The 13,746-nt window shown below is 35.8% G+C and overlaps 1 protein-coding gene across 1 annotated transcript in view; it reads right to left on the bottom strand.

The window, feature by feature from the left end:
* The window catches only part of LOC138713143 (proton-coupled amino acid transporter-like protein pathetic), a 255,417-nt gene extending 241,989 nt beyond the window's left edge, over positions 1-13,428 (bottom strand). The window contains exons 1-2 of the mRNA XM_069844960.1: positions 13,073-13,428; positions 9,594-9,676 (exon numbers count right to left, since the gene is read on the bottom strand). Of these exons, the coding sequence (XP_069701061.1) occupies positions 9,594-9,656 (63 nt within the window). The 5' untranslated portion in view covers positions 9,657-9,676; positions 13,073-13,428. The remainder of the gene's footprint in view (positions 1-9,593; positions 9,677-13,072) is intronic.
* Positions 13,429-13,746: the final 318 nt, after the last annotated feature.

Here is a 13,746-nt window from a genome sequence, read left to right as displayed (position 1 = left end):
TAATTGTCTTATTTTTTATACTTTGTATTTCTAATTTATTTTGACCTGCTGTTCACATTTCATTATGCTTTTTTCTTTCTTTCTGTATGTTATATATTATGTCTGATTTCTACTTACTTGTTGTTTACATTTTATTATTATTATCTCATTCAGTTTTGTGTGTAAAATTGTAGTGTACTTTGTAAATTTGTAATTTTTTTTGTAACGCAGTTTTATTCCTGGTTGAGTGTTAGAGAAGGCCGTATGGCCTTAACTCTGCCAGGTTAAATAAATCATTATTATCATTATTATTATTATTATTATTATTATTATTATTATTATTATTATTAAGATATTTGTCTTAAAATTAGGGAAACGTCGGAAGAAATCAATTACGTAACCAGTCCAAGCGGGAATCGAACCCACACCCGACCGCATTTCCTGATCAGCAGAATAAAGTGCCTACCACCTAAACTACGCAGTCATGTTAGGAAGCCAAAACTTCGGATTATTAGATCTAGTTTAATCAATTGAATTCATGTCACGGTTACATAAAAAGCTATTCTAAATAATGTCTTTATAGTCTGGTTCGTGATACAATTGTAGTATTGTAGTAAAAGAAAAAAAGATAGGACACTACAATGTTGTCAGTCTAGCGAATCTCTGCTATTGGGTATACACGTATGGGTAATGTTAAACAAAAACATGATTGTGTAACAAGGGAAGCTATATATTCGTACTAAAACACGAATGGAATGTCTAAATATTTTTAAATAGGTAGTTAAAATGTTATGACTACGCCCAGACAATACAGTGCTGGCCCCTCTGTCAATATCCAATGTACAACGCACTCTTTATGCAAGCTCTTTTGATTCAGAGACAGGAATCTGAAATCTGCAATTTATGTCTCCCCCAAGTTGTGAGGTTATGACAAAGAATAATGGAAATAAGGTTACAATTGAAATAAAACATGATAATAAATCAGGAATTTTACAATATAGTGACCAATATTTTTTTATTTTAGTAGGTTATTTTACGAAGCTTTATCACCATCTTAGGTTATTTAGCGTCTGAATGAGATGAAGGTGATAATGCCGGTGAAATGAGTCCGGGGTCCAGCACCGAAAGTTACCCAGCATTTGCTCATATTGGGTTGAGGAAAAACCCCGAAAAAAACCTCAACCAGGTAACTTGCCCCGACCGGGAATCGAACCCGGGCCAACTGGTTTCACGGCCAGACGCGCTAGCCGTTACTCCACAAGTGTGGACTAGTGATCAATATAAAATTTGATGTGGTAAAAAGAAAAAGAAAATGGTAGGTACTATAGAAAGTTAGCTCAGGTTGTGAAATAAAGATGATGTCATAGGATGTAAATTTACTGATAGCTTCAATGACCCAACAGCTACATCTTTAATGATGGTATTATTATTATTATTATTATTATTATTATTATTATTATTATTATTATTATTATTATTGAGGGCCAAAGAAAAATTGGAATTTCCTGGTCTCTGATCACGTCCAAAACCCTTGCGGTGAATTTCGGTGAAGTCCGAAGGGTCTAATTCATCAAACCTACTCTCCTCACCACCACGCTGGCGTCCGTTGGCTCTTTTAACATGCGAAAGAGAGAGTGGTGTGCGGAAAGCAACGGGAAGTTACAGCTGACGCCAGCGTTTTTGGCATGTGTCCTAGATTTATAGTGCCCAGTTTGTGAACATGTTGCTAGTGCAGCTGAGAATGGTACCACTTCCTACACACGTCACATCAGCCATTTGCCAAACACAGTTGTCAGACTGACTGCGGCACATGTAAAACACTCGCACTTAACGTTCCCATTACTTTTTCACACGCCAAAAACGGTGACGCGGACTGTACCGCATTTATGTTTCCTAAGAAAAACGGCAAGCATGGTATGATGAGTATTTTCATGATAAAAGATTCCGGACGTAAACTACCCCCATTCGGATGTCTGGGAGGGGGATGCTGGGGAAGAACACATTATTCTCCAAGCGGGTAAGTTGGAAATCCTGAAGGAAGAAAAAAAAATGAATGCATATGATGGGAATATCGGAAGTGAGGTGGGAAAAAAGTAGTGATTTGGTTATTATTGCTATTATTATTATTATTATTATTATTATTATTATTATTATTATTATATTATTATTAAAAAGAATATTCCCTACTAAATTTCTATATACCGCATAATTATCACCTCTCGTAGGTTGTGTGGTACAGCTTGCAGAATCCCTTTTAACTTTCCGCGTAGGCAACACCGCGGTCCCACGAGCACTCTCAGCCCCACGGGAGAGTCCACGGTATGTAGCACTACCACCAGCAACTAATGACCGCATAACACGAGGTTCAAGTTCGGTGGCGGCACGCAGCCGAGTCTACATCTGAGCAAACCCGAAATATAGTTGATTATTCAACGACGCTATATCAACTACTAGGTCACTTAGCGTCGATAGGATTTGTGATAGCGAGATGGTATTTCTCGAGATGAAGCCGAAGACTTGCCACAGATTACCTGACATTCGCCTTACGGTTGTGAAAAACTTTGAAAAAAAAATCCAACCAGGTAATCAGTCTAAGTAGGAATCGAACCCGCGCCCGAGCGCAACTGCAGATCGGCAGGCAAATGTCTTAGCCGACTGAGCTACGCCGGTAATTTTTTAGTTGGTTATTTAATGACGCTGTATCAGCTACGAGGTTATTTAGCGTCGATGACACTGGTGAAAACGAGATGGTATTTGGCGAGGTAAGGCCGAGGATTCTCCATGGATTACCTGACATTCACCTTACGGTTTGGAGAAAACCTCGGAAAAACCCAACCAGGTAATCAGCCCAAGCGAGGATCGAACCCGCGCCCGAGCGCAACTGCAGACCGGCAGGAAGCGCCTTAAACGACTGAGCCCCGCCGGTGGCCATGATGGTGATGAAAGAGGGGAATTATGTTTCAATTGATTGAGGAAAAACCTCGAAAAAACCTCAATATTAGACGAATCTTCGGAAATTTCGCCAAACTCTCATACAGCTGCAAACTAATAATAATAATCCTTGGCGCTACAGCCCGTGAAGGGCCTAGACCGACCAGCCGGCTGCTGGCCTCACGGCCACATGCCGAAGCAGAGGTGGACGATCATCCAACCAGAATGGAGGTATCGTGTGGTTAGCACGATGATCCTCCCAGCCGTTATAGCTGGCTTTCGCAACCGGATTTCGCTATCTATCGTAGCTCCCCAAGTACATCACGATGCTGGGTGGGCACCGGTCCCATACACTGGCCGAAATTGCATGAGAAAATGTCTTCTCCCATGAGGACTCGAACCAGCGCGCATTCTGTAACGCGAGTCCTAGGCAGGATGCCTTAGACCACGACGCCACGGCGTGGGACAGTAGCTGCAAACTATTCCGTCTATATTAGACAGCTGAGCAGTTGATAGACCGTCATTAAATAGTAATCCATAAAAACACCTCCGAGGAGACAAATTAATGAAACCTTGTGTTCGGATTTACAACCCACGAGATCAGACAGTGTATAATTTCTGTGTGTAACACTCATTATCGGAGACCCACGCGTCTAATTCATATAGCCTGTAATTAGCACTAACAACTAAAGCAATTACTGCAACCAGACAAATTTTTGCTCCTTTAAATTATAACCTTACAAAATAATTTCAGCAAATTATAGCTATTATGCACTATATAGTGAAGACCGTGATTCGATTCCAGTTTGAAACCAGTACTACTTTTCAGATGCTTTCAATTATTTGACTATTACAGCAAAGGTAGTTCTAATTTTTTCAATTAGTTATTTTATGACGCTTTATCAACTGCTATGGTTATCTAGCATCTGAATGAGATGAAGGTGATAATGCCAGCGAAATGAGTCCGGCGTCGAAAATTATCCAGCATTTACTCTTAATGAATACAGGGAAAACCCCGGTAAAAACCTCAACCAGATACTTTTCCCAACCAGGATTTGAACCCGGGCCCGCTCGTTTCACGGTCAGACAAGCTAACCGTTACACCACGGCAGTGGACTAGGTAGTTCTTAAATCAGAATCAATTGTTTATGATTACTATGGCTAGGATTTTGATGACCTATAAATCATGAAAAAAATGTCCTAAAAACGATGCATTAATGATCTAAAAATCTTTCAAAAATGCCCTAAAATTAATCTTACATAATTAGCTTAGTAGGAAAAGAAGTTTTGTACTATTTAATATTTAGACTAGTAATTAAATTAAATTCTAGTACAAACATTTAAGTTTACATATTTTTTTCTAAGCAGTACACGTTAATTAATTATTTTACCTGATGTATTTTCTATGTAGTCCACCACAAGGCCACTCTTATCCGGAACTGGCAGGTATAGAGGAGTTTATATTGAAGGGGTGGTTGGACTGATCCATTACATGGGTTATACTACGTTAAAATGGCAATATTTGTGTACAAAAACGATTAAAATATTATACAAAATAATGGGTAACTTAATAATGCCCAAAATATGTAGAGAAAATATCAAAGGAAATAAGCATTATTTTGTATTAATAATGGGGATTTATGGCCAAAATTAAATGAAATGCCTCAAAAATGACCAATTAAAACAAAAAATGCTTTTATGAGTTGAAACAGGCAAAAAATTAAAAAAAAAATGCCCTAACAAATATGTTTTAAAACACTTAGTTTATCACATAACATATAAATACTAAAGCAGCTATGTTTCTGGCTTACTAGGAAAAAAATGTAATTTCATCAAAATCCTAGCCCTAATAATTACGTTTCTCATAAACTTGTATTATAATATTATGTTCATGCTTTTTGTCTCGTATGTATTATGTGCACTTAAGATACACCCTGTATAGGAATTGTTTCAGTCATTACGTTGTAAAATTCTATAGGGATGTAAAAAGTTATATAAAAAGCAATTTGTGAGACATAAATAAATCGTATTCTGTCTTACATGACAGGAAAGATAAGGTATACTACACAATTCAAACTTGCTACATTATAAAACTTAGCCGGCAGGGATATGAAGAGGTCGTCCTCGCCAGTCAAGTAGTAACATGCTTGCCATCAGAGTCGAGGTTTATGGGTTCAATTCAGGCCGAGGGTAATGGATTTCTATGTAACGAAAGTCCTAAGAATGACTCCTTCCGGAAGGGAGGCGAAGTTGAGGGCCAAGTATAGTAGATTTAGGGTTATTAAAATAAATTTTACGTTTAATGCGAGGTTTTTAACAACATTTAATGGAAATTTCAAGGTAAAAATGTGCCGCCATGTCCGCGTCTATCATCCTATTAGAGGAATAATAAATTCAGGTGAAATAAGGTAGACTACATAATTCTAATGTACAAGATCGTTACAAAAATTAGCCGCCAACGGCATAAAAAGGTCATACTCAATTGCCAATCAACAACCTTAAGTGTCATTAGACTTCTGTAAGTTCAAAGTTAATATCTGGCATAGGTTAATGGATTTTTAAGTGACAAAAATTATAAGAGTAACATTCTTCGGAAAGAAAATAAAATCGAGAAGCATTTGATATAAATTTAGGTTAGGAGAAGTAAAATAACTCTTATCAATGACTAGGAGAGATTCAACAAAATTTAATGACTATTTCTTTGCAATTTAGATTAAAATCTGTAGCTTCCGTTCTCTACTATCAGCCTATCAGCGGGGTAAACACTTCCGGTAAGATAAGGTCATCGCATAATAATAATAATAATAATAATAATAATAATAATAATAATAATAATAAAAGACAAAGAGCATGGTCACAGGAAGAAAAATATAGAAGATAAACTTGCGAATTATAAATGAGTCAGTAGAGCAAGTGGACAGCTTCATATACTTGGGGTGTACTACAGGGACATCATTTTATTTTTACTAACATTTTTAATATTGACCTGGCTATATCTTTGGATTAAAGCTCTAGAACCGGAAACACGGCTTGCTCCCCCTTCCAAGACTGGAGTTCGATGATACTGGCGTAAAATACAAATCACTTTACTAGGTATAGGAGGGAAGAAAAGTAGTTCATCCATTTATGTAAACCAGGAAATATCGCAATTTTGAGTTTGATAATTTTCATTACGTTTTTGTTTAATCAAAATACAGTACTGTATTAACACTTAGTGTTTTTACTCCCGAATTGAGCTATCCATTCGGACGTATTCATTATGCAGTGTATATTGTACTGTTACAGCACATTAGCTTAAAATATAGAGAATGAAGTTAAATTGAAAAATAATCATAATATGGATATTTAAACACATTTTTTAAAATGTGGCCGTTCATTTGGATACAGGCTTCAGTTCTTTCGTGCATATTATCGCAATATATACTATTGTACCTAATTCCAATTACCAGTTTCGTTCTCCGTACTAGTAACTCATGTTAAAATAATTCTGTACCTACTCTATAAAAGAGTACCTTACATACTGTAAATTTAATCTTCACTTCTGCCGGATCCGAAAACATAAAATTACTCAGAAATGCTATCTATTGTCCGTTCAAGTGGTTTTGTCGCGGGGAAATAGAAATTGGGGGGGGATCACTTGACAGTTAATTACTTAACGATGCCCTTTAGTTAAGTTATTTTAAACAGTTGTGTAATATTATGTAGACGTCCAATTTCTAACAGAAATTAATGTTTTCAGAAAAGAGCTAAGACAGCCCAGCTACTAGACTTTACAGAGGGGCGAACAGAAGCAGGTGGGGGAAACCAGGATGCGACGTAGGCAAACGGACGACAATACCTGTGCGAAAATATGATTCAATATTGAAAGCTCTTTCGTCACTGGAAAACGCGAACGTATTTCTGGAACGTAATATACTCACTAACTCAGTACTGCACACGCGGCCTTGGCTCTGTGTGGAGAACGATTGTAAGTTTACTAGTAGAAGGGGTGGGAGTGAAGTACATTCAAAAACTCAGGTACAATAAAAATTGAAGTAAAAATAAAATGATGTCCCTGTATAAGCAGTAACATGAGCTGCTGCCAGGAAGTGAAAAGGAGGATAGCAATGACAAACGAAGCTTTCAATAGAAAAAAACGAGCATCTTCTGCGTACCTATGGAAAAAGAACTAAGGAAGAGACTAGTGAAGTGCTTTGTATCGAGTGTGACAGTGTATGGAGCGGTTGCGGAGATTATGAAACGCATTTTATATCTTCGTTTAAGGAATGGCCCACACTGTTTTACTGAGGAATTAAATTAAGTGATGGGGAAAAACGGTGAAATTTTTATTTTCTACATTTTTAAGCCAAAAAAAAAATATTTTTTTATACAACAACCTCTTGTTACTGGTATTAATGTCCTCAGGTTTCATTAGTATCAGTTTAATAATTTTTGAATTACCATTTTTAATTTGACTTTTTCAAGATATATCTATTCTTACAAAATACAAGTTACAAGTCTGAAAAAATTTTAAAGGATCTTTGAGATGCATATAATTTAAGAGCAGAGCCATAATTTGAATTTTGAATTATTTAATCGAGTCAGTTAAAAAAATTTAATTTTAGTATCCGTTTAGTATCTATATCATATTTTCTAATTTTTTTTTAAATTATTATTTCAAAAAAGGCTCTGTAGCTACGTTAACCATACTTCTCGGAACGTGCCGCAAAATGATCAGAATTTTAGCATGAGACTTGTTGGAGCCCACAGTAGGCCTACTTGAATATAAATAAATGCAGTAAAAATATAAATTTGGAAAAACATAAATTTTCAGTCATGAAAGCCTGTTTGTAATCGTAAAATACAACAGAAGCATTAATTTTAAGGAGAATTATGTTGACTATTACAGTTTTACTACGTCATACTACTTTTGACCAATAAAATCGTACGAAAGGACGTGTTTCAACAAATCATGGCTGTTGCAAATCAAGATTTCAGGTATAATTCCCTGTAAAGTTGATTTGAATAATTTCGAGGGAAAAATTGTTCCGGAGCCGGGTATCGAACCCGGGACCTTTGGTTTAACGTACCAACGCTCTACCACTGAGCTACCCGGGAACTCTAACCGACATCGATCCGGAACAATTTTTCCCTCGAAATTATTCGAATCAACTTTACAGGGAGTTATACCTGAAATCTTGATTTGCATAATACACGTCACTGTTCGTTAACAGAAAACCACAATTTAAGTCAAACGGAGTTAGTGTGCACTCGAAGTTGGTTGCTTGACGGTTGTCAGCCCACTTTGAGGTCTGTGGATATAGAGGGAAACATTGGATCGGTGTCGGTTAGAGTTCCCGGGTAGCTCAGTGGTAGAGCGTTGGTACGTTAAACCAAAGGTCCCGGGTTCTATACCCGGCTCCGGAACAATTTTTCCCTCGGAATTATTCAAATCAACTTTACAGAGAGTTATACCTGAAATCTTGAATTGCATAATACACGTCACTGTTCGTTTACAGAAAACCACAATTTAAGTCACACGGAGTTAGTGTGCACTCGAAGTTGGTTGCTTGACGGTTGTCAGCCCACTTTGAGGTCTGTGGATATAGAGGGAAAAATTGGATCGCTGTCGGTTAGGGTTCCCGGGTAGCTCAGTGGTAGAGCGTTGGTACGTTAAACCAAAGGTACCGGGTTCGATACCCGGCTCCGGAACAACTTTTCCCTCGAAATTATTCAAATCAACTTTACAGGGAGTTATACCTGAAATCTTGAATTGCATAATACACGTCACTGTTCGTTAACAGAAAACCACAATTTAAGTCACACGGAGTTAGTGTGCACTCGAAGTTGGTTGCTTGACGGTTGTCAGCCCACTTTGAGATCTGTGGATATAGAGGGAAGAATTGGATCGGTGTCGGTTAGAGTTCCCGGGTAGCTCAGTGGTAGAGCGTTGGTACGTTAAACCAAAGGTCCCGGGTTCGATACCCGGCTCCGGAACAATTTTTCCCTCGAAATTATTCAATCATGGCTGTTTATCGCTACAATTTTATCACTTTTCTAGCATTTGTTTATCTTTATCACTTCCCTAACATTTGTTTGTTTTTATAACATCCCTACCATTCGTTTCTTTGTTTGCTAACATTTAAAACTGCAAATTCTAAACGGTACTATAAAACATGCTTGCGATCGTCATTTGTTTCCCGCATATACAGTCAATTGAAAATGGCGGCTCCGTTGAAACGTTTTGGTGAAGCTAACATTAGTGAAATAAAAGTTTAGTAAGTCAATTAATATTTTATTGTATTAGAGTACTTTATTTCTTATAATCTTTATATGCTTTCTTTTAATCGTATATAGTCCATTAAATCCCATTAGAGTTTTGGTTTTCTCTAGATATATCAAAACCTCTATTGAGATCACTGTTGACAAAATTCCTACGTAAATTAGGGGGCTTTATGTCGCAGATTTATCGTAATAAAATAACGTAATTGAATGAGAGGGCTCCGACAAAATTTAACGGCAACTTCTCGTTAATGTCAATATTAAAATATATTGCTACGAAAACTCATGTTAGGAATTTAATTCTTCTTAACACACGACTACCAAAATTCAGGAAGATGTTCATTGAATGTGTCTGAAGGTGTCAGCAAAGAAAGAGTCCAACATTAAATTTAAGGTGAAATAAAAAATTGTGAGGTACTCACCTCTGGTAGCAACATGTGAGGGGGTGTTACGGACCCAGGTGACTTCATTCCTTTTCCGCTCATTAAAATTACAATTCTTCACTCTGAAAAACAAAAAAATGGCGTTTTTTTTAGTATACATCAATGATTTATTAACAATTAATTTACAAAACCATAAAGGTGTAGTGATGAATGAGTGATGGAACGGAGAAAAATTCTCTCCGGCGCCGGGATTTGAACCCGGGTTTTCAGCTCTACGTGCTGATGCTTTATCCACTAAGCCGGATACAACCCCGACGCCGGTTAGAATCGTCTCAGATTAAGCTCCATCTCTTGGGTTCCCTCTAGTGGCCGCCCTCTCCACTACGTCATAGATGTCTATGAACGCAGGACCGAAGTCCATACATGTGTTGAGGTGCACTCGAATGAGTGACTGGTTGGCCGGGATCCGACGGTATGGGCGCCGTCTTAAATCACAAAGTGATTTATTACGCATATCATATATATATTTTGATGTACCGAAGTACATATGATATTTCCATGCAGATATTCTGCGTCATCATATGATGAATGAGTGATGGATCGGAGATAGATAAAGCTTCAGGACGTAGAGCTGTTAACGAAAAAGGAACTAAAGTTGATTTAGATATATTTAAAGAAAGGAAGTTGGAATTAAGCCATTTTTTAACAATGTTAGCAAATTAACTGTAATAATTGGTACAAATATAATATTCCTGAAAATAGTCCACTTGTCACATTTGTAGGGCTGTTTGTTTACGTTTTGGAAGGCCATATATTTATCAACAGTCTGCTGGAATGTTTCCCTTGAAAAGATAAGAAATTATGTCACGAACTACAGTATTACGAAATGCAAATAATTACTCATGTGTGAACTTGACTAAAGTCCATAGAAAAGAGCCAGTATCCCAAATGACTGATATTTTAACAGCTATTTTTTTCACTCCCAACTACGCCAGCTAAAGTAATAAACTAAACTTACGTGAATTATTATTGTGCCAGCATAAACATCTTTCTCCCACCTACGGAAGCAGGTTTACGACAGTTCAATAACTACTCATAAGCCTATTAATATCATCTGACTGATTGCAATAAGGTTTTAACAACATAAATCGTGACTAGATATTAATACCTACAGACTACATTTAACAGTTATATAAGAAATAAAATACTGCAACATAAAATGTACATTTCTTTTAGCGAATTCAGATTAATTTGTTTGAGAAGTCAAATTAAAATATATAACATTATTTTCGAAATATACAAGCTTATCGTACGGCTTATTAAGACTTATTTAGATGGAATTGCAGGCCTACTAAAGATTTAAAAAAATGAAATACTCGTATACACGTATATTATTATGTTATCTATTTTTATCGATCTGAAAAGTGAGATATCACTTTGCAGAAACACGACTAAACATGATTCTACATAATTTATTGTTAACAATAAGAATTGAAATTACCGCTACTTCGTTGTCTAGAAATATATAATTTTATTAATTTTAAAGGACACTAGGTCTACGTTTCTACAAAAAAAAATCCAAAAAATCAATTTTCGTTTTTTTTAACAAAAATATTCCTTGAAAAATTAGGTTATTTTTTCCAGTCTATATTCTTTGAGTTACAGAAGCGATTTTTGTTTAGATCTGGTACATACGTCACTATTGTATCCTATTTCACAAATTTTCCTTGTATTTTTAGTTGTTCAAAATTCTCCGTGTGCACGTAATTTTCACCAAATTCAATTAAAATACTCGTACATATCCAGGCATATATTCTCTGAGATCTAACGTTAAGTATCTTAAAAATTAAGAGCTAAAAATATTACGTAAATAAAAAATAAGAATACATAAATATCTGACACTCAGAAATTTAATATGTCTAAAGTTACTTACATGTCGTGAGTTTCTCAAAGTTAAAATATTGCCAGTGAATCAGGGTCCATAAGAAAAAATCATTAACTTGATGCATTTAAATGTAATTCTCATGGAATATTTTGATTATGTCACTAATTAGCATAATTAAAAAATTAATTTCAAAACTAGCAGTTCGATTGAACTGAAAATCTGCACCCTCCTTATTCCCAAAGGTTCTAATAAAGAGTTAAAAAAGGAAAAAATCGTACTCAAATTGTAAAAGTTTCAGACCTCAGTTCTAGTGCCTCTTAAATTGGCAAACGTAAGGCGAAAGTTCGATGACTTCCGTTGTGTTGTCTAGTGTGAATGAGATCATTCTTCCCCCCTCCTAGATTCCGAAAATATTTTAAATAAATATATGTAGAATATAGGTTAGACCATAAGTAATGTCATTAATTTGAGGGTGTTATTCTTTGAGATATTAAAAAAAAAGTTTGATAAAATTTTGCTCGTTTTTGCTTCCATTCCAAGATAAAAATTGTTTTATATGAAACATTTCATAGCGTGTTTTGGGAAAGCCATCGATTTAATTCCCAATATGCTCAGTCAATTTAACAGAGCAGTATATTATGATAATAAATGATTGAAAGAATTTTAGTTTTGTCCTTTAAATATGCAGAAATTTGATCCGAAGAAATGTAACATTTTAAAATTCCTTTGCCGATCGAAAAGTTACATTTGTTCGGATCAAATTTCTTCACATTTAAAGGACAAAACTAAAATTATTTCAGTAATTTATTGTTTTGTTATTGTTATTTGTTGAATTTCGCAAAACACGCTATGAAATGTTTCTTACAAAAATAATTTTTATCTCGAAAAGGAAGCAAAAACGAGCAAAATTTTATTGAACTTTTTTGTTTGAAATATCTCAAAGAATAACACTCTGAAATTAATGACATTATTTACGAACCGGTTTACCCTGTATATACAGACGTGGACAAATTATTATCAAAATTGACGATTTTTATGATAATTCTGTTTACAAAATTTGACTTTTAAATTTAGGCTACAGTTGACAATTTTGCATATTTCCATCATTATAGTAGACAGAAATATGCAAAAATGTCAACTATAGTTTAAATTGAAGAGCCAAATTTTGTGAAAATACATAATAAAAATCTTTAATTTTGCTAAAAATTTATAAATATGCAAAAATGTTAATTGCAGTCAAAATTGAAGAGTCAAATTTTGTAAAAATATGAAATAAAAATCTTCAGTTTTGCTAATAATTTGGAAATATCCAAAATGTGAACTGTAGTCCAAATTCAAGAGTTGAATTTGGTAAAAATATATAATAAAAATCTTCAGTTTTGCTAATAATTTGTAAATATGCAAAAATATCAAATGTAGTCCAAATTGCAGAGTCAAATTTTCTAAAAATATACAATACAATTCTTCAATTTTACTAATAATTGGAAATACGCAAAAATGTCAACTAGTCTGAATTGAAGAATCATATTTTGTAAAAATATATAATACAAATCTTCAATTTTGCTAATAATTTGTCCACGTCTGTATAAACAAAAATTATCTATTAATTAAACAGAAGTAACATATTACTTACAAAAGTGTTGAGGTTTCCTGGCAACTAGATGTTTTCAAATTCTTGAGGAACTGAACCTTGGTTGCACCAACGAGTACGTGAAGAATTTGTCAAACGATAATTTTTTTTACGAAAATTGTGAAAATTATCAACAATTATTCTTCGAAAAATAAAGAAATAAATTTAACCGGTAAGTCGGTATTTTTTTCCACGAAAATTGTTGACAGATAAGTAGATAAAATTTTCGGAACTTGCTCTTCGGAAGCTGGAAACCGTCGACCCGATCTACTCCCGCCAGTTAGTCAGGTGTTCCTCGAGAAGCAGCGAACCCGGGAGTGACTCGAGTGGAGATCTTAGCCGGCTACTCTAGTAGGAGAGACCACGGCTTGTATACTCCCGCCGCGACAGAGATGGAGAGAGAGGGAGTCCTCCAGCGCCCCCTGCCCCCTCTGGCGCCTCCCCCTTCGTATTTATTTTGGTTCCCCTTCCCCGTTACGTCACAACAGGCATGTCCTCTCCTCTGCGCCTCCCACGCAATCCCTCCCCCACCCCGACCCCTAAATTTGGACCATGAACGTGAACAGTGCAAACTGATATCGCCTTCACCGCGGTTCGTCGCTTCGATCGCGGAGGGGAGGGGTCTTGGGGGTTCATAACAGTAAGCGGTTCAAACACGCGAAAAGCAGTACAGACAA

Source organism: Periplaneta americana, chromosome 14 (genome assembly GCF_040183065.1).
Source record: "Periplaneta americana isolate PAMFEO1 chromosome 14, P.americana_PAMFEO1_priV1, whole genome shotgun sequence".
Classification (NCBI taxonomy): Eukaryota; Metazoa; Arthropoda; class Insecta; order Blattodea; family Blattidae; genus Periplaneta; species Periplaneta americana.
The sequence above is the reverse complement of the archived record's forward strand: the minus strand, read 5'-3'. Positions and strand labels throughout refer to the sequence as shown.